Source organism: Oreochromis niloticus, linkage group LG20 (genome assembly GCF_001858045.2).
Source record: "Oreochromis niloticus isolate F11D_XX linkage group LG20, O_niloticus_UMD_NMBU, whole genome shotgun sequence".
Classification (NCBI taxonomy): domain Eukaryota; kingdom Metazoa; phylum Chordata; class Actinopteri; order Cichliformes; family Cichlidae; genus Oreochromis; species Oreochromis niloticus.
The window spans coordinates 21,457,759-21,477,638 of record NC_031984.2 but is presented as its reverse complement, the minus strand read 5'-3'; the positions used below and the strand labels follow the sequence as shown (position 1 = coordinate 21,477,638).

Here is a 19,880-nt window from a genome sequence, read left to right as displayed (position 1 = left end):
GGCACTCTAAGCGGCAGCAGGCTGACGTTTCCTAGGCCAGTGGGTCTGGGCCTTTCCCTCTTTCTTTTTCTTTTCGCACCGTCTTTGCACGGTGGCAACGGCAGTCCTGAATAGGCCAGCAGGGTCGATTCTTTAGAACGTCAAGTTTTTCCCTGTCAGAAAGCCCCGAAAACGTCAACCATCTTGCCCTTTCCTGCAGGACAATGATGCTGAAAGCTATGCCTGCTGCTTGTACTGCTGCTCTGTAGTGTGCTTTGCTTTGGGGAACCTTTTACCCTCGTATCGTGAGAGGTCTCCATTGTCACTGTGGGCCATAGGATTGCCAGCTTTTCAGCTGCCCATTTTGTAACATCAAATAGCTTCATTCTGTGGCACTGTGTGCCGGGGTTATCACAATCAGCCCCTTGCGTTGCAGAATTCCGACCCGAGGGGGGCAAAGAAAACGTCGTCATCCTCGTCTAGATGTTCCGACGCTTCCTCAGAGGATTTGCTGAGTAACTCCTCAATAGCCTTGAGAGAATCCGACAACATAGCTTCGCAGCTGACCTCGGCACTACCAGGGGGACCACCATATCCGTCTCGTCACCCCAGGTGGTGCCTGGTGTGGCTGACTCAATCTGCTCCATCTGTGCACGGACTGGAGACAGCATTAGGTCGTTCTTCGACAGGCTAGCCTGGTGGGCTACTCTTTGACGAAGGCTTTTCAGGGTAAAGTGAGTGCAGTTGTAACCAGCTTTAAGGTATAAAGGTGAATTACAGCACAATAACTACTTGGGCTCGTAATGAGGCCCTGGCCAGTATCAGAAGACACCAAATTCGTATGGAGCCAAAGTATTGAGCAGCAATAATGACCTGGACACAATGTCAACTTTTGAGTAGCCACTCTTGTATTGCTACAAGATATAATAGATATTGTCCAATTTGTACAGAAAAAAGTGCAAGACAAAACAAATAGCGTGCACACTGAAATAAAATAAAAGTACTCGTTGGGGCCCTTTAAGGATTTAGAGTTAAGTCGGCAAAAGCCAACTTCAAAGGTCCTTGTGAGTGTAATTGGAATGTATGAGTGTGTGGGTATGTATCTTCTTTGGGGTGGATCGTCCTCAAAGTGGTTGGCTCGCCATCTATCACGACCGGAATTTTGTCCTTGTCCTCGGACTTTTCTGTCCTCTCCAAAAACCTGACCGTTGCTCTGTTTCACAAAAGCCTAACACACACTGGTGTTGGAATTGCAGCAGCTCTCCGGATGAAAGGTGAGTGGTTAGCCGACGTTGCTTCTCTCCTTCATCCAGCCACTTGACTCCGGACTTCCAGCAGGTAAGTATGCTGGCTTTCCTTCCTCTCAATTCTGAGTTTTTCCTCTCTTTTGTCCGTGGATTTCTCGGGTTGAGTAGCAGATGCCTCCACTCCTCTTGCTGAGATGAGAAAAAACCCGGGAGCACCATGCACCTTCACCTCACTTCCTGGCTGACAGGTCAATGCGGCCTGCGTAGGCTCTGATTGGTCGCTGAGCTAGGTGCCCGTGGGGTGAACTGAGAGGTGCATTCAATGGTCATAGGAAATATGACACTCTGTTGATGTGGACAGTTAAAATAAAGAGAATAAATACTCTCTCTTCTCTATCAATGGTGTAAATGTGTTGTTTTTTCATCTGGGCTACACAGTGTTTGGATGAAAACAACCACTTCAGGCACATCACACAAGCGTCATGTGTAACTGAACCTGAGATTTTGCAACCACAGGGATAAATCCTGGGCAGCGGTTTGGAGTCTGCCATATTAGGGAAGCTTGATGTAGCTGGTTTGGAATGGCTAGACAGCTAACGCTGATTTTTTGTTGTTGTTGTTTTTTTAATCGATCGGATAGCTATGGTGAGCTAGTATGACCTGGGTAGTGTGGTGGCTAGCGCTTATGCAACTTGGCTTGGTGACTGTGTGTAGCAAAGACAGCTAGCTAGCCGAAAGAGCGTTCCCCATAGTGAGACAAGTGAATGTTTGAATGAGAACTTACATACTCGTAGACAGAGATGGGCAGTAATGCGTTGAAAGTAATGTGTTACTATAATCCGATTACTTTTTTCAAGTAATGAAGTAATTCGATTACTGTTACTTTCCCATAAGCACACTGCATTACTGCGTTACTAAACTGTGATTTTGTTTGTGAGAGCGTCTCATGACAATGACGTACAAGCATGCGACGTCCGTGGTAGCAACCGACGTTTGTATATAAGCAATGGATAATATGGAGTGCGGGAGAGAGTATGACAATGCAGCAATATAAAGCTTGGAAGTACTAACATTACTTTGAGTTTGATTCCATAAAAAGTGACAAAAACATTAGCTTCCACTGTACACTCAGCGTGGGAAGAAAACTTCTTTTTACAGCGAGAAATTAAACTTCACTGACATGAAGGCTGCGTCACCAGGCAAACCTCCACCGACCCCACTCCTGCTAAACAGTGAAAATAGACTTAAGAGCAAGCACGATCTGATATCGTCGTGTTGGTGTTGTTCCAGGATCAACATTGCAAGTGACCAATCAGAATGTTATGACGTCATACTTTTGCGACTTCGGGAAAAACCGCCGTAAAACAAAAAACTGTACTTAAGCTGCGAAAAACCGCCGATCAACGGACCCTGACCCCAATCCTAATCCTAACCCTTTAATAAACGGTAAACAGAATTGATATTGTCCTTGCAACATTGGAATTTCATAAATGCACGAATGGCTTGGCGCGCAAAAGAATAACGTCACAACAATGTGATTGGTCACTTGCAGTGTTGAACCTGGAACAACATTTTCATGATGATCTGGGAACAACACCAACACGACGATATCAGATCAGATCATAAGAGGCACCATGACTTAGTGCTGCTGAATCTTTGATTCTATTTATTTTTTGTAGTGTTTTACTTGCATCTATTTGAAAAAGTGAGTTTAAACAAAAAAAAATTATATGCTGGAATATGCAGAAAATAGATTTAAATGTTAAACAAATTTCTTCCATTCAGAGAATGTTGAATATAATTTAGTTTTTGCTTGATACAATGTGCATAAAGTTAAAAGATTAAAACTAATAAAATGAGTTTTAAAAAGAGACATTTTCATTTCATGGAATTTTATATAATGAAATATGCAGAAAAAAGAGAATTGGACTGAAATGTCTATTGTTTTATAACATATTCAGGTTGTGTATTATGTTTTTAAAAGTAACTAAATAATAAAATAACTAATTACTTTTGAAAACAAGTAATCAGAACACTTTATTAAAGGAAATTGTGTAAAGGAGAAGTAATCAGTATTAGCAACTAATTACTATTTTCAAGTAACTTGACCAACACTGCTCATAGATATTTACAATCTTTATATTTGAAGATATTCCTAAATTAAACGAATGCGCAGAGAAAAATGCTCCTAAATTCATGTTGTTCGTGGTACAGAGGTGCTCCCGACTTATTTATTTATTCATTGAAAAACTAATAATGACATGACCGAGATGACTGTCGATTTAAGAAATCAAATATGTGCTCAAGCTTAAATTAAAAACGGAGTTCAGATTACAGTCAGATGCCCAAAAGCTGCTTTTGTTACGCTATATGATCACTGGGATCGCTCCGGGCGATTTAAGCAGAACGTCTGGGAGGAGTCGCTGTCCTGCGCGACAAAACCTGGAGACGCAGCGAAGGAGATTTTCTGCGTGTTTTTCTCTGCAGAAAATCTGTGGTCAGCGATGCCATCCCTCATGATGGAATCCACTGCACATACAAAGGTGGGCATTTTTCTTTCAGTGTGTCTGGATTAGTTTTTATAGAATTTACTGCATAGTTGTTTTTTTTAATCACCTCAAACTGCGCTTTCACAGATCTTGATGCGCGATGCGTAAAGCGCAGGGATGTTTGTGCAACACAAATTTTGAAAAATAAAAATAAAGTGGTTGAAATGAAAATGGGGTTATTACTGTTTATTCACAAAGATCAAATTCCTTTGACTGCTTGGTGTCCTGGTTATTGGACAAATACTTCGGTTAACAGCTGGTTGACTCTTGTAAAAACCATGAAAGGACCATTTGGTGTACAGCGCAGCTGCTGCTAAGATTCTGGCGATGAATGTTATTTGAAGACGCAACATTATTCTGCTGGACAAGTCCACTGCGTGCCAGGAAACCAGCAACGTGTGAGCTGGGTGGTTAATCCATTTCAAAGAAGGCTAATGTAAATCAAAAGTTCAAACAGTGTCAGTCAAATGCACAGAAAGGACCACACCACAGTTTTTTCTGCCTGAACTATCAAGCATAAATTTACGTGGAGGTTGAGGTAGAATTTCCATTTTTTGAAATCCCCTCATTTATGTATAGTTTCCAAGACTGTCATTGCTTTTTGGAAAAGTCATCACTGCATCACATCACATCAACAGCACTGATAACACTGACAAGAAATGCCTGCTGCTGAAATAAACGTAGGCCAAAGCTTTCCGGAAATCAGACACACAGCAGCAGCTATGTAAAGTATTCATGATTTGTGATGATATATTGGTGTCAAAATTGAACTACCTCCCAGTATGAAGATCACTGAGGGTCTCCCAGGAAAGTACACAGCCGTCCAGATGCACCTACACTGGGGCGGCTGGGACTTGGAGGCCAGTGGAGCAGAGCACACCATAGATGGGATCCGCTACATGGCAGAGGTAGGCTTACAAAACACAAAGGCTGTCCATTGCAGTAAAGCCAGGTTTTAAAGAACGTCCGTCTCATGCTCAACCAAACTGAGATCAGTTATAGGTGCAGAAGTTTAAAGGGATGATGGATTTCATCAGAGTGAAGTCTTTTAACAAGGAAACCAGAATGACCTGCATCTATTAATCAGCCCTCTTTTGTGAAACCATTTCTGAGCTGCACACAAACAAATTTCTTGCTTCCTGTTGAACAGTTTTAAGACTTTCTTTCATTTCATCAAACAGCTGAAACAATCTGTTTATAGATTAAAACTGAACTTAAAGTTAGTAAATGCATTTCTATCTCCTGATAGAGTCTTCAGCTACATGGCAACACAGTGAATGAGTGCTTGTTTCCACCAGGCTGCTCTGGATCTCAGACAGCCTGTGACCTTCAGCTATGAGACGCTTCCTTTCCTTTCCTTTCCTTTGAGAGGTCATCGCCACAGCAACACCACAGCTGGCATCCACTGTGGTAGCAGCAGTTTGGAGTCAAATAATTTAGATGAATCCAAGTGAGAGTTTACATGCAACTGAGACTTTATTTTCACCTCTACAGCACTTTACTCATAAGTTAATATCTGACATCTATCAAAGAAGGAACATTAACCAGTCAGAATGACTAAAAAGTATAACATATCTGTAAAAACATGACTAAAACTGTCAGATGTGTGCAACCGTTACAAGTGACTTATTGAATGTCTGTTTTTTTTTTTTAAAGAAAGCAACTTTTTTGGTTTCTAGCTCTTTATAAAACAGGTCAATAAATCTGGATTTTTGGTTGTATCAGTGTCTTTTAAGCATGTTAAATACAATTTTATAATAAAGCTTTAAGCAACACAGATCCTAAAATACTGTAATAATTTCTCTAAAGCCTGCATTTATGGGATCAAGTCACAATGATCTCTTTTCACTGAAACTTTAAGCATTAATGTTAACACAGCTTTGTTTTGGGTTTTTTTTCCAGGATGGCTATTTTGAGAACACCTACTATAGTGATTTTATTGCAAACTTGGAGAAAATCAAGTATGCCACAAAAACAAACAAACAAAAGTAAACCCCACACTGCTCTACTTGGGGTCAAAATCCAAATGTGACCTCTAGCTGAGCCATAGCTGACTGGTTTAGTTTAACGTGGTGTTTGTGTAACCCTCACAGGTCAGTACATGAACATATCCCACCTTGATGTCCGCTCAATGCTCCCCGAGAACCTGAACCACTTCTTCAGATACCAGGGCTCCCTCACCACTCCGCCCTGCTACGAGAGCATCCTCTGGACTGTGTTTGATAACATCCATTGAGGACATTCATTCGGGTGCTTGCTTGTCTTAAAAGCTGCCAAACATATCTACATGTAAGAGATGGCTGTATTCACTTTGCAGTGTTTGCTTCTTTCCTTTTTCTTCCCTTTAGGTCATAGGTGTCAAACTCTGGCCCGCGGGCCAAATTTGGCCCGCAGCCTAATTACATTTGGCCCGCGAAGCCATACCAAATTACTATTAATGCTGGCCTACTGGTATTATACAGCTAATATATATATTGTTTCGTATTAAGCTTTGCTTGTTCCATATTCAGTTTTTCAGCAAAACTTGTTTGAGTCCATAAGAAAAGATTCATTCTTATATCTGGAGGAAGAATTTTTTTCAATAAATATTAATGTTGGCCCGCGACTTTGTTCCAGTTTTGAATTTTGGCCCACTGTGTATTTGAGTTTGACACCCCTGCTTTAGGTGGATTTCACAATTCAAGGTCTATCAGATATGGTGGGTGGTTTTAAAATTTGATATTGATGTGCAATTAAAGTTAGATTGGTGCTTCTCCAGCCTGATTCTTTTTTTCTGTCGTCCTCAGAAACTGGCTTTTTGTTTCCTCTGGTGCTCATCTTCCAGGAGAAAGATTCTGTCAGTTATGCTTTGGCCAGACTAAAACTGAGCATGTATGGAGGGGTGCAGCTGGACAGTCAGTACAGATGTTTCTGATGCTTCTGTTTGTATGAGCTTCAACATGCTGCAACAAGCCAGAATATCATCTGTTGATGGTGGGGATTTGATTGAAGGGTTTATGGTATGTTTTACAAAGGACAAAATGCTTTTCAAGGCGCCTACAGGCCAATATTAAAAACACGTCACAGCTTGAGCCATGTACCGCATTCATATGTCATCAATAAAAGCTTACAAGAGACCTGCTGTTTGCTCATTGACTCCTTCACACCTCTTTAAGGCTGCATCTAGTGCATACACCGACTCACAGCAAACCTTAGCCTGCATGGAAATCTGCCAACATCTGCAGGCACAAATACAAAGAAAAAGCACACAAAGGCATCTAAAATTAAAACACTGTCAAATCTTCTACCACACACACAGACTCCCTCGCTCCACACCCGCAGTGAATACTTCCTCTTCTATCAATGCCCTTCTTCTTTCTTCAGAAGGGCGTGGCCTTCTGTGCATCCTCTGGGCTCTCTTTGAGCTCTTTCAGCGGGAGATCGCCGTCACCCAGATTTAACTCCACTTTGTTCCTCTTTGCAAACATCTGGAAGACTTCCAGGAATGTCTTCTTCTTTGTTTCGGGCACCACCAGCCAGATGTAGATCAGGGTGACCAGACAGATGACGGCAAAAATGATGAAGCTGTAGGGGCCCAGGCCTCGCTGGGGAGAGAAGGAACAGAGGAAATGTGATTTCTGGGTCCTCGATACGAAAAGTAAATATGTCGGGAAGACAAACAGAGCAAACAAGGTGAGGTCAAAAGTGAAACACTGCTCTTTATGGATATGTTTCTCAAGCATCTTCTTCCCTTGATTACACTTTCAGGTTTAAACATGTAAAAGGAAGTAAACATGAGATAAAGCTTATGTTTATATCTAAGATGACATCATTCAGTTCATTAGAAAAGATGTTTAATCAAGGAAAAAACTACTGGACATAATGTCTCCTCATTTAAGATTGTACAATATATTTTCTGGTGTTATAATATTCAAGCTCTGATACTATGTTTCAGGAATTGTAGATGCAGTGAAAAATGTTTTGGGCGCTCTGCATGTTTGCATTCCTCATGTATCTGCCTCCTCCTCATTCCCTATGTTGTGCCTCCTCTTGTCCTCTCATTTTGTTTCCCTGTCTGTGTTTGTGTACGAGGAGTAGGTGAGCCACTCCCTTTCCAGTTTTTCCTACTTCTCTCGATGACCGAAACCAACACTGTTCTCTTGTGCTTAGATCCACCAGCTTCCCACCTGCCTGCCTGTTTTATTCAGCTGATTTGATCACCCCTGGCTCCAGTCTGCCCAGTTTACTGTGAGTCAAACAACAAGCCAGCTTTGCACACAGAAACCATTCCTGACTAGTTCAGCAGCCACAAACACTAAGCCATCCATCTAAAATAAATTCCTTCTTTCCTTGACATGCACAATAAATGTTCTAAGTGCCACCTAAGGTGGAGTGTGCATCAGGTAGGTGAGTGATAGGTCCAAACTGCATTCTCTAGCATGACAGCAATCAATAATAAACAGGAGGAACCAACTGATTTTTTTGTTTGTTTTGTTGTCAGTTTGATACCTGAATCAAACTTAGTGCTGAACCATTAGGAAAATGTAGAGAAAAACAAAAAATATATCTGAAATCAACTTTTGTACTTTACCTGAGTACTCAAAGCACTTTATACAACATGCCTAATTTACCAATTCAAACGAGGACTTTTTTCCCTGTGCTGAAGTGCTTTCTATCTGACATTCACACTCCAATGGATGCATCACAGAGTTGAGGAATAATTTTGAGTAAAACGTAAATTAGTTGAAGTCAGCATTTTGGCCCGCTCGCTTTAGGGGTCGCTACAGCAGATCATTGGGGTCATCTCACTCTATCCCCAGCATCCTCCTGTGTCACACAACCCCTCTGCATGTCTTCCTTTACTAGATTCATGAATCTCCTCTGTGCTTTTCCTCTTTTCCTCCTGCCTGCCATTTCCATCTTCAAAATCCTTTGTCAAGTATATCCATATAGGGTCTGCACATGTCCACAGCAGTTCAGTTCTTTAACTTTTTCTCCAAACTGCTTAACCTGAGCCGTTACTCTGATGTACTCATTTCTAATCCTGTCCATCCATCCTGGTCATAACTCTTCAGTTCTGCCACCTCCAGCTCAGCCTCCTGACTTTTTGTCAGCGGCACAGTCTCCAAACCATTCATCATAGCAGGTCTCACTACCATCTTCTAATCTTTTCCTTTCACTCGTGCTGCTATCTTGTTATAAATCATCCTTGACACTCATTTCTAGCCACTCCACCCTGACTGCAATCTACTGCAATCCTCTCCTCTCTTACGCACTGTTTGTTGCAGCATATTCTTTACTTAATTCCTATATTTGTGTTGCAGGGATGAAATGCAAACGTGTGTGCACTTAAGTCTTTTCTAAACAGGTTAATCCCTACTTTGTCTTGTTTGCAAATCTATGCAAATTGCAAAGAAAATATCAAAGTAATCCAATTCTAAGTGACATAAAGGATCACATTACAGCGAGGACATAAACTGCCTTGCTGGTTATGCTTGATAAAACATCTGCAACTAATTCCATTGAAGTCTGAGCCTGTAAAAATTGAGTAACTAACCTCGAGGAAGGGGAAGATAAGGCCTACAATGAAGTTGGAGAGCCAGTGGACGGAGCCCGCCACCATGAACGCCGCAGGCCTGGCTGTCTGCCTGAACATCTCAGTGGCCACCACATAAGGAATGGGACCTGCAGAACAAAAATGCAATTAACCACAACCAAAACACTCGAGACAGACATCATGAGTCTTCACAGTAACAGAGGATGCTCATGTCTCAAACAAACTGAGTGCTGATGTACAAACTTTGATTATATGCCTGGTTACATCTAAACAACACTTCAGCTAATGGAGCGCCCTGCTGTAATCAGTATGTGTGTAAATACCAACAGGTGTGCTCAGACAGACTCACTCGGTCCTATGGCATGTCCGATGACGTAGATGATGACACAGGCGATGCTGACATAGGGCATCCATGTCACAGTCTCCTGCAAACACAGACAAGCAGCTCTCAGTAACTGTTCCTTCTGAAGTTTGTAAGCAGGAGCAACATTAATGGCTCCACGCAGAGGCCTTGAGGATCAAAGGCAGATGATTAATGTGCCTACTCTCCACTGTGTCTCTAAATTGTGCCTTTACTGCTGCTGAAAATAACGCCTGTCTGAAAACACTGGCTCCAGGTGAGGTTGCAGGTTTGAAGGAGGGCAGCACTGCGTTTGCGGTTCTCTCTAGTAGTCAGTGTTTAGTGCCAGGTCTCATGACTCCTGAAAACAAAGGGGCCAAAATATCACTTTATTGTCTCAGACCATGATGGGAATCCTAGACGTACAAGATGATTACAGGCCAGTAATCTGTAGCACAGTGACACTGTTTGTTATTTTGGGTTTTTACTGGTTGCTTCTTGTTTAATTATTTTGCCAATCTGTCATCATGTCAGATTCTGCTGTTCCTTAGGTGTCCTGCAGGGGTTCTCACTGTGGCTTTTCAGAAAGGGCCAAAACATACAGACAAAGTGTAGGTGAAATTAAATCAAACATACAAAGATGTGGGTCTCCACACCCACCTGAATCCAATTTTCTGTTATTTATCATGTGCCAGGTGTTTGGTTTAGCTTTTTTAAAAACAACAACAAAAAAACAAAACACCAGAAGCCCTTCTTGACACAATCCCAAAGGGATTTGGGCCTCTTCCCTATACTGAACTGGGATCTTTTGCCTGTTAGTCAGATGTATAAACCACTACACTATGGAGACAGAGCTATTTTTATATATAATCTCTCATTTTTAGGAAACACAAAAGTAATTAGGCAGCTGACAAGCAGTTACATTGTTAAGTGTGGCCTGTACCCTTTTACAAATTAAACTGATAACATACAAGCTTAATTTACTGTCAACAGCCACTAATCCTTTAAAAAAAAATCCATATCATCGTCGTGCATATCAGTTTCAACATCTACAATCTGGAGACACCTTCATGAATGGAAATACAGAGGGTTTATAATATCACGCTGGTGATAACCCTGGCAGGCTTTAGATCTCACCCTGGGTCAACACACCTGAATCAAATGATTAGTTCATTACCAGGCCTCTGGAGGGCTTCAAGACATGTTGAGGAGGTAATTTAGCCATTTAAATCAGCTGTGTTGGATCATCTAAAACCTGTAGGACACTGGCCCTTGAGGCCTGGACTTCCCCACCCCTGTTTTATAACAAGGTGCAAACTACTGGTTAGACTCAAGAACAGGAAGGCCAGATTAGACTAAACTCTAAAAGGCCTGCACAGATCTGGAAAAAAATCTTGGGATAAATGAAACCAAGATGAACCAGAATGACGGAAAGAAAAAAAACTATGGAGAAGCAGAGAAACAGTTCTTGAGCTGAAACATACTGCACCATCTGTCAAACATGGTGGAGGCAATGCTATGGCATGGGCATGAATGACTTGAACCAAACCACTGGCGTTTGTTGCTGACATGGCTGCTGATAGAAGTAACAGGACAAATTGTAAAGTGAGTATAGGGCTAAACTCTGTGCTCAGATCTGAAGTGATCAGACAATGTTTCACAGTACTATGGTGGCTGGATCTCAACCCAAGCACAGCAGCTTTGCAGTTTTAGTAAATGTACAACTATGTATAATACGTATGTAACTTCTGAACAGCGATTGGACAAGTTTTCGTTAAACCACTTGAGTAAAATCTGAAAATTTTTATTTCATTCATATGTCATTTACAAACCAGAACCAGTGTTTCTGGTTACCCAAAAATATGCTGAACAATGTTAAATGACTTAAATTTAGTAACATGGAAGCATAACATGTGAAATGCTGTTAAAATTATAAGCAGCTCACATTTACGATCTCACCTCTAACTATAATTAGTAAATTTTTAGACTATAGCTGCAATTAAATCAATCTCATGCGGCGTTACTCTCTGATCCACTGATCCTGAGATCATAAACACAGTCTTACAAATCTCCTCTGTTTCCAAGTTGGGAAACTAATAACTGAACCAATAGAGGGCAGCAGAGTGACAGGTTGCAGGCATTAGTAGCACTGACAGGTCTGTACGGTACCTGCAAGTTGAGTGCGACAGTGAGCAGCACACAGGCTCCGCAGCAGATCCCAAAACCACAGAGGAGGAGCAGACGGCGACCTGAGGCCTCCACGATGAACACCTGCGATTACAAAACCCCTGTTCAAAGTGGTTATCTCCATCTCACATGATCAAACAACACACAAACAGCTCCTCCCCTCAGCTTTGCTGAGTACCTACAGCAGTTACGGTCATAAAGACATTCACTGCTCCCGTTCCCACTGTGACATACTGGATGTCACTCTCCTTGACTCCTGCAGAGCCGTATATGCTGTCTGCATAGTAGTAGATCTGAGAGAAGAGAGAGAAATGCATTATGGTTATAACACGACAGCCTGTGAATAAGCAAGAACATAGATGTTGTCATGCATCCTGAAACCGAGTTATTGTGTGAGGGACGAGGACAACTGGACGGGCACGTCTCACCGCATTGACGCCTGACAGCTGCTGGCCCATGTTCATGACAACTATGGAGATCAGCTGCCAGCGAAGAGAGCGCTGGGACAGCAGGGAGAACACACTCAGGTGACCTTCGGCCTTCTCGGACTGGTCCTCCTGACGCATCTCCAACAGCTCGCTGTCCACGTCGTCCCACCCACGCAGGCGCTGCAGTGCTAAGAGTGGAAACGCATACAGTACCATAAATGCTCAGTTTATCTTCGATGTGTAGTATAATTATGTGCGACATTGCGCTTTCTTTTTTTTTTTTTTTAACATTGTCTCTTTTATTGAGAAAGCAATTGAACATAACAGTAATATGGCTTTCTACATTACTTTTGCTTTCACATTTTTAAACTTGTAATTGAAAAGAAAAAAGAGAGAAGAAAAAAAAGGGAAAGAAAAAAAGAAGAACTTGGGTAAAGTGGTAGCAGGGCAGACAAGTTAGCATCATATTATTGACATGGGAATTTAACTCTACGAGAATATTACTGCGCAGCTCAGTTAAGACCACTGATATGTCTCTGTTGTCTAGCTTACACCGCGGGATGGAAAGATGTTGAAGGAACAATTGTTAAAGGAATACCAATTACAGCTTTAATATCGGATATAAAATTACAGAACAAAATACATATGGCAGACGAACCCATACTACAAATAATGATATCTGCTTGGAAAGAAGTAATAATGCCTCTAAAGTCTTAAGATGGTGCGCATATGATTCAGATTTTACCCCGAATCAGTACAATAATAGATTCAAGAACTGGATTTCAAAAGGTATAACTAATTACTATTCATTTGTCCACAAGGGGGCATTCCAAAGCTTTGAATTCTTAAGGAGTAAACATGATTTAGGCTCAGATGACTTTTTCAGATATCTACAGGTCAGAAATTATTTTAATCAAAACTTAAAACTGAACCTAAACGATTTACAATTTGTAGAAACATTTTTATCATTAACTAAATCCGGAGCACAAAGCAAATTTATTTCCAAACTATATAACAGCATCCTGCGGTGTAAAAACGACAGCACTGTCTATATTAAAGCGATGTGGGAAAAAGAAGACAATTACAGAGGAGTGTTGGGGCCACGCATGCAAGATACAGTGGGCTACCACTGGGTCTAATGTTTGGCGTGAATTTTGCTGGAAAAGCATTATGAGATTGTGGTGAGGCGTGGTCGGCGGTGCCGTGCAGACGCACCTGCACGGCATCCGCAATCACGCCCGCCTGTTAAAACACGGGGACTCAGGGGTTGGTGACTGATGGTGGTGTGATGTATGTGCAGCTGCCAGCAGAGAGCTGCAGCAGCCGAAGCTCTCTGCTGCCACCGTGCCTTATTCACGCCACACTGGTGCCGAAACCCAGGACGCAGCACGGCGGGACCACAGGTTGTTATTGAGAGCCATCTTTATTCATTCCGCGGCTGCAGGAACACCACCATCATTCACCAACCCCTGAGTCCCCGTGTTTTAACAGGCGGGCGTGATTGCGGCCGACCACGCCTCACCACAGAGATTTTTCATTAACGCTGCTCAACAAAGATACCGGGGAACTGGTGACACTTGTTGGAGATGTGGGGGAGATGGCGCTAACCATTTCCATATCTTTTGGGATTGCAAAGTTATTCGCCAGTACTGGTCTCTAATCCATGAACATCTACAAAATGTTTTTTCATTTGTTTTCCCTTTAACCTTTGAGATTTTTGTGTAACACACCAGTGGATAAATTGAATTCTAATGATAGAAGACTTTTGTATATCCTACTGGCCGCGAGTAAAAAGCCCCTTACGAGGAGATGGCTTAAGCCTGAACCACCAACGATGGAAGATTGGATACATTCTGTACAAGAGATCTATACGATGGAAAAATGGTCATTTTCTCTTAAACTTCAGAGGGATACCTTCTACAGAATATGGTCTAAATGGACAGAATATGTTAAGCCTGTGAGGTGTGATTTTTTATGAACCATGCTTGTTTTATGTCTATGACATCACACTTTCTTACCTTTCGTTGCTTTCTTCTCATCTCCATTCTGGATGAGCATGTACCTGGGGCTCTCAGGGAAGAAGGGGAGCAGCAGGAGCTGAATCGCGGCGGGAATACCAGTAAGGCCAAGCATGAGGGTCCAGCCTAGACACACACAGGCAACACAGACAACCTTTTAAACCTATTCTTAAGGCCGTGTCTCAGCATCTGATAAATAAATGTTCAAACATGTACAAACTTGAGTACCTGTGCTGTTTCCCAGTATGTTTCTAATGCCCAGCACTTGGGCGCAGAGGATCCCAACAGTGATGAAGAGTTGCGGAACAATGCCGAGAGCTCCCCTCAGGTTTTTGGGAGCGATCTCACCCAGATACATGGGCACCACATTGGAAGAGAGACCTGCAGATGGGAAAGCATGGACGGGTGAAGCTAAACCGCCTGATCATGCCTGATCCTTAACCTGGGCTGTTGTTAAATTCGGGAGCTGACCTGCACAGATGCCTACTATAAACCTGGCCACAATGATGATCTCGTAGGACTTGGCGATCTCACTGACTCCCATCATTATAGCAGGGACGATGGAGAAGATGTTGTTGAAGAGGAGGGTTCCCTTCCTGTAGCAGGGATGAAGCATTAGTTGCAAGAAACATGCAGAGCGTGCTAAACTACACATGGAATAAAGCAGATTCTCACCTCCCAAATTTGTTGACCAGAGGGGCCACCATCAGAGAGCCAAAGAAGCCTCCGAGAGGGAACATGGACACGGAGAGAGACCACAGCAGAGTCAGGACGTTCTCCTCCATCGGGCTGTGGTAACGCTCCGTGTAGGTTGTATTATAAAACTGCTGCATGAACTGAAAAGAGCAGGAGAGCACTGATAGGAACTAATTATCTTCCCAGCGAGTTCCATTCAAGCTTTTCTTTCTTTAATTAGCTTACCTGCGATGGAGAGTTGACCGCAGAGACATTGTAGCCGTACTGGAAGGACGAACCAAATGCAGCTATGAGTGTTGCCAGCGCCAGGACTACAGTTAGCCTCTGTTTTTTGTTGGGGAGAGGGGGACAACATCAGAGCGCTATTTGAAAAGTCAGAAAAGAAAAGAAAATCGTGACCATGGTTGTGATCACACGTGGACTGTAACTCACCCCTTTCCTCTCCACAGGCTTTCCCCATTCCTCGGTGTCCGCCATGGCCGTGTTTGGGCTCGCTGTCACTTTCAGCAGTAATAACAGCACACTTTATTATTACTGCCCACTGGATCCTGCCTGCCCTTTGGACACCAGATTAGAGAGCGTGGCATTGGTTTATGGTTAGCGCACTCATGTTGCTGACTGTGCTCTCAGGTTAATTTTTTTTTTTTAATATAATACACAATGAAAGATTAAAAGCTTACTTGAATGTTGATATTTAAACTCTTATATTGCACTGTATCCTTGACTAAACAAGATCAGTGGATGCAGCTGTCATTAAAGAAAAAATGATAAGGATAAGGCATCTTTATTGCTGATCCACGCGCAGGCTGCACTGCATCAGATGGATTTATTAAAATATTACAACAGCAGCAAATTCAGCATTTGCTGTCAAACAGTTTGAAAGGTTTATCTACTTTCACGTCTCATCGATGACACTAAAAAACTGTTTGTTTGTTCGTCCTTGCACAAACACCACAGCTGTAAACATTTCTTTTTCCAAATGTTTGCTTTTTCTGAAATTTGTCATGCACACCATCATCTCTTATCTCTAAAGCGGAGTCTGCTTGTCGATACAACGTCCCTGAGGCTATTTGCTCCTGGAGCTGGATGTTACTTGCTTCAATGCACAAACAAACAAACCAAAGAAAAAAAGCAAACAATTACATTTCAGAAATACTTCTGCTCAGAGTAAAATATTACTGAGGCAGTCTTAGAAGAGTAGACTGAGTTTTACTGAAATAAAATGAATGAAACCAGAGTTTGTTTTTATACATGTATGTAATAAAAAGATCAGTAAATGTTTACTACACAGTTGTGCTATTTTAAATTTGCCGTTTTACAGAAAAACCTTTTTATTTTAAATAGAATTATTTACATAAACCAGCAGGTTTCATCAAAAGGTTCATTTACTCCTTTGGACACAAAGAGGTTTGGCTTGGATGGCAGTCAAAGTTTGAAACTTTAACAAATCTGGCATCAGATGTGATAAAAAGAATTCCAGCTATTCGGAGGAGCAAACATTATGGAGACTGTAACCAACCTCCCTCAATTCATATCAAGATGCTGACATTTTCTACTTTTGTTCACATTATCAGTGTAAAACTACAGCGGAAAGCTGTGGTCTTGAAGTGAAAGGTTAAGGCCTTGAAGTAAGGTTGGAGCAGGGTTATGGTGGACTTATTTAGTGGGCATCTCCTTTGATAAGCATACATTTTAACATTATGGGGGTTTACATATAGAACCAAGTGTAACCTTTATTAGGTTACACTTGGTTACATGTCACTTCTTTTGCTTATATCACGGTGGAAGAAGCTAGTGGAGCTATTGTTGCTGCTTGTAGCATCCCACCAAGGTGGTAAAGTGGGTAAAGTGCAGGTTCACTTCCAGTTTAACACCTCACTCCCATATTTAAAAAAAAGATTTACAGTCAGTTCAAGGGCTTAACATGCACATATCAGCACAGAAACATGCACAAAGCACTGCCCGTAATAAAATGTTATCATGATAATGACAGTGTTGTGGAGATATGTGAAGGTGTTACTGTGAGGGTTGCAACAAAAAAAAGAATCTCTTGCTTTGGTTTGGTATAAAGCTAAAGCTACTTCCAGTTGCTCCCTTATTCACAATGAGTCACCAGAGTGGTTTAAAACACAAGCACCAAAGGATTTGTGTCTCCTCCCAGAACCAAACCAGGGATCTTTTGCTGGTTAGGCAAATGTGGAAAGCACTTCGCTACTGAAGGAACTACTGATTGCCAATAAACAAGAAAAATTCTTAGGCTTGAAATTCTTACAGCACATACCGAAGATGCAACCTAAAGTGCTTTGTAACACCTGTAACATACACAACCCCCCTGTGTATAATACACAGAGCTGAGGTCAAATATATACCTCTTTGTGGCCATTTTTACTAACCTAGCTGGCTGAGAAATAACAAAGCAATGATGATTACCACTTAAAAAAAGTACAATAACTACCAAAAATGCCCCCCAAAAATGTAAATAACACAAATTATTGAGTAAAACAATGCAGACTGAAGCCTCTTTTTTTAAAGAGTTGTTCTAAATGGCAGCACTTTTATAGCTATTAGTCACCAAAGGAAATAATAAATGATGAGTAATTAAATCAATAAAAGAAAGTCATAAGCATATTTTGGTCTGATATTCTCTTGCCTGATTTTCAGACATTTCAAATTAACAGTGAACTGGAAATGAACAAACACAACGGGGGCACAACATGTGGCAGGGTGGACAAACACCAAGCACCTTAACTGAGATTTCGCTTCCCTACCGTGCTATGAAGCAGAACCGCACAAACTCATAGATAATTACACAACTGTTATACAGTTTAGACTTCATTCATTTCCAAAACAACTTTACAAGCAGTTAAAAATACATCTAAGAATTCAACCTTAGATGTTATGCAATTAAAACATTGCTTTTACCAATATAAGTAACCAATCCTGGGATGTAGTATTAATAAATAACACTTTTTCACGTCAGTGTGGCTGAAACCTACCTGCTGATTCAGATCAGTCCAAAAACAATATGACAGAGCTGATGGTCTTTAAAACTGTTATTTTCTTACTCTGATGGCTTCTTTGTTTTCCCCTGTGCAAAGAGATCAACAAAAACAACACAATCACAAAAACAGAGAAATAAATAAATAGCATTACTGTCATGGACTATGGGTCAAAGTATCATCAGAGCATTCTGCATCCTCGTCGTGTTTTTGTTCAAAAAGCTGCTTTTGGTTTTGTAGATACAGCTCCTTCTTTCCTAAACATGCGGCTGGCCCGGTAGCAAAATGGCAGCCGCTTTTTTAAGTAATTAAGCTTTTTTTTTTAAAAAAAAAGCTAATTAAAACAAAACTGTAATTGCGTTTGATTCTTCTGAGGAGTAAAGTGCAAAAAATAAAATTAAAAAAAAAAAAAAAAGGTCTCACCAAAGATCGTTTTTAAGTAAATAATTGCAAAGTACTTACTGGACTTAAGCCACCAGTCACACCCTTGTAGAGATACCCCCACACACAACAAACTTCCAAATGACTGCGTGGATGTGAGTGAACGGACCAAACCATTGTGAGGCAAATGGGGTGGGGGGTGGTTGGGGTAGTTGGGGTATAAGGTGTGGGGTGGGGAAACTTGTCAGATACTAAAATGACTTGTTTGGCTTCTTTAAACAAATCAATCAATAAATCAATAGCAGCCTTGGTTTTAGTGCATATTAATATCAGTACACCGTTCAGTTGTATTACTGCATAGTTATACATGCAAATAATGAGGAGACACAGTTTTCTGGTTTTCACAGGAGAAGGAGTAGCTTGGGACCATCATGTCGCCATGTAATTTCCATCCATGGTTGCACTGCACTGATAGGACCAAAATTTTCCAGAGGTATGAGGGGGTGCGCACGTTGGGGACACTCCAGACCCCCCCGACAAACTCTCTTTTAGCCACGCCCCTGGTGCTTTAAATCAATTGGGGAGAGAGCACAGATGCAAACCAGGAGTCAACAGCCCCTCGTAGGCCTGCTGACCCAGGAAACAACAGCTGCTGCCCCCCTCCTGCGGTATTTTATTTGTCTTTTTTTGTTTTTCTCCATCCCCCTCTGTGCATTTTCTTGCAGGTGGCCTACATTATCCACCCCCCGGGGTATTTGAAGCAAGCGACACTTCCATGTGTAGCAGGTCTACCTTGTCTGCTTCGGGCCTTTAACACTGCAGTGCTGTTCCTCTCTAATCCCAAAGACAAATATGATAAAACCCAGTCTAAAAGTTGCTGAGACGAAACAGGTTGCAGACTGTGCTGATGAGACTATTTCATATTAAACATGAAAGTTAGAAATGTTGCATGTTTAATGAGAGACTTTTGAATGTAATCTTCTTGGTAGATTTTTGTTTCCCATATGTTATATGAAATGGGAGCTCCATGTAGAAAATTTGCATTGCTAGTCCTCCCAGCAGTAAACAGTTGGTGGCGCTAATTTGGTGAGTAATGCCAGAACAAAGTGCACTTTCACTGGGACCTCAGCAGCCGCCTTTTTACTCACACACTAAACAAATGAGGAAACCAGATAGTAACCTGTTTTCCTGCCACTGCTAATTTATTGCCTGTGGTGGACAATGTGGACAATGGGCTCCCGCACCAATGACACTGCCTGTGTTATCCCCCCTCCAAGTTAACTTTACTGGTGAATGGTCACCCCTGGTATTGTAGCACAGGCTCTCTTAATGAATTTAAGCAGGCAGAAAGCCAGCAGAGGAAAAAGCAGAAAAGTCTTTCTTAAGCACCCCCCTCCTGACTCAAGTTACTTCAATGTCAGCCAAATCCCTGAATTGACACAACACATTACTTCCTGCAGGAAATACGGTAAGTGCTGCTCCTCTGTACGTCCTCTTCCATCCACAAGGATAAAAGAGAA

The 19,880-nt window shown here is 41.7% G+C and overlaps 2 protein-coding genes across 2 annotated transcripts; one reads left to right on the top strand and one right to left on the bottom strand.

The window, feature by feature from the left end:
* Positions 1–4,205: 4,205 nt before the first annotated feature.
* On the top strand, positions 4,206–6,241 carry LOC112843265 (carbonic anhydrase 6). Its single transcript, XM_025901534.1, has 4 exons — positions 4,206–4,683; positions 5,025–5,093; positions 5,678–5,736; positions 5,843–6,241. The coding sequence occupies exons 1-4, from the start codon at positions 4,558–4,560 to the stop codon at positions 6,009–6,011; spliced, it is 423 nt and encodes a 140-aa protein (XP_025757319.1). The 5' UTR covers positions 4,206–4,557; the 3' UTR covers positions 6,012–6,241.
* Positions 6,242–6,569: 328 nt separating this feature from the next.
* On the bottom strand, positions 6,570–18,458 carry LOC100707180 (solute carrier family 2, facilitated glucose transporter member 5). The gene is made up of 14 exons (XM_019350067.2): positions 18,442–18,458; positions 17,977–18,068; positions 15,413–15,537; positions 15,206–15,304; positions 14,960–15,120; positions 14,756–14,880; positions 14,513–14,665; positions 14,285–14,410; positions 12,267–12,454; positions 12,021–12,131; positions 11,821–11,922; positions 9,661–9,736; positions 9,312–9,439; positions 6,570–7,359 (listed from the first exon to the last, which is right to left on the bottom strand). Exons 3-14 carry the CDS (start codon positions 15,455–15,457, stop codon positions 7,135–7,137), a joined length of 1,539 nt encoding a protein of 512 aa, XP_019205612.1. The 5' UTR covers positions 15,458–15,537; positions 17,977–18,068; positions 18,442–18,458; the 3' UTR covers positions 6,570–7,134.
* Positions 18,459–19,880: the final 1,422 nt, after the last annotated feature.

Excerpts from the sequence above, each read along its gene's own strand:
- LOC112843265 (XM_025901534.1), top strand. The coding sequence starts at position 4,558 with ATGAAGATCACTGAGGGTCTCCCAGGAAAGTACACAGCCGTCCAGATG. Across the intron at positions 5,094-5,677 it reads GCTGCTCTGGATCTCAGACA|GATGGCTATTTTGAGAACAC; the intron begins GCCTGTGACCTT and ends TTTTTTTTCCAG. Across the intron at positions 5,737-5,842 it reads GCAAACTTGGAGAAAATCAA|ACGTGGTGTTTGTGTAACCC; the intron begins GTATGCCACAAA and ends TGGTTTAGTTTA.
- LOC100707180 (XM_019350067.2), bottom strand. The coding sequence starts at position 15,457 with ATGGCGGACACCGAGGAATGGGGAAAGCCTGTGGAGAGGAAAGGG. Across the intron at positions 12,132-12,266 it reads AGCTGTCAGGCGTCAATGCG|ATCTACTACTATGCAGACAG; the intron begins GTGAGACGTGCC and ends CTCTTCTCTCAG. Across the intron at positions 9,440-9,660 it reads CGGACATGCCATAGGACCGA|GTCCCATTCCTTATGTGGTG; the intron begins GTGAGTCTGTCT and ends TTTGTTCTGCAG.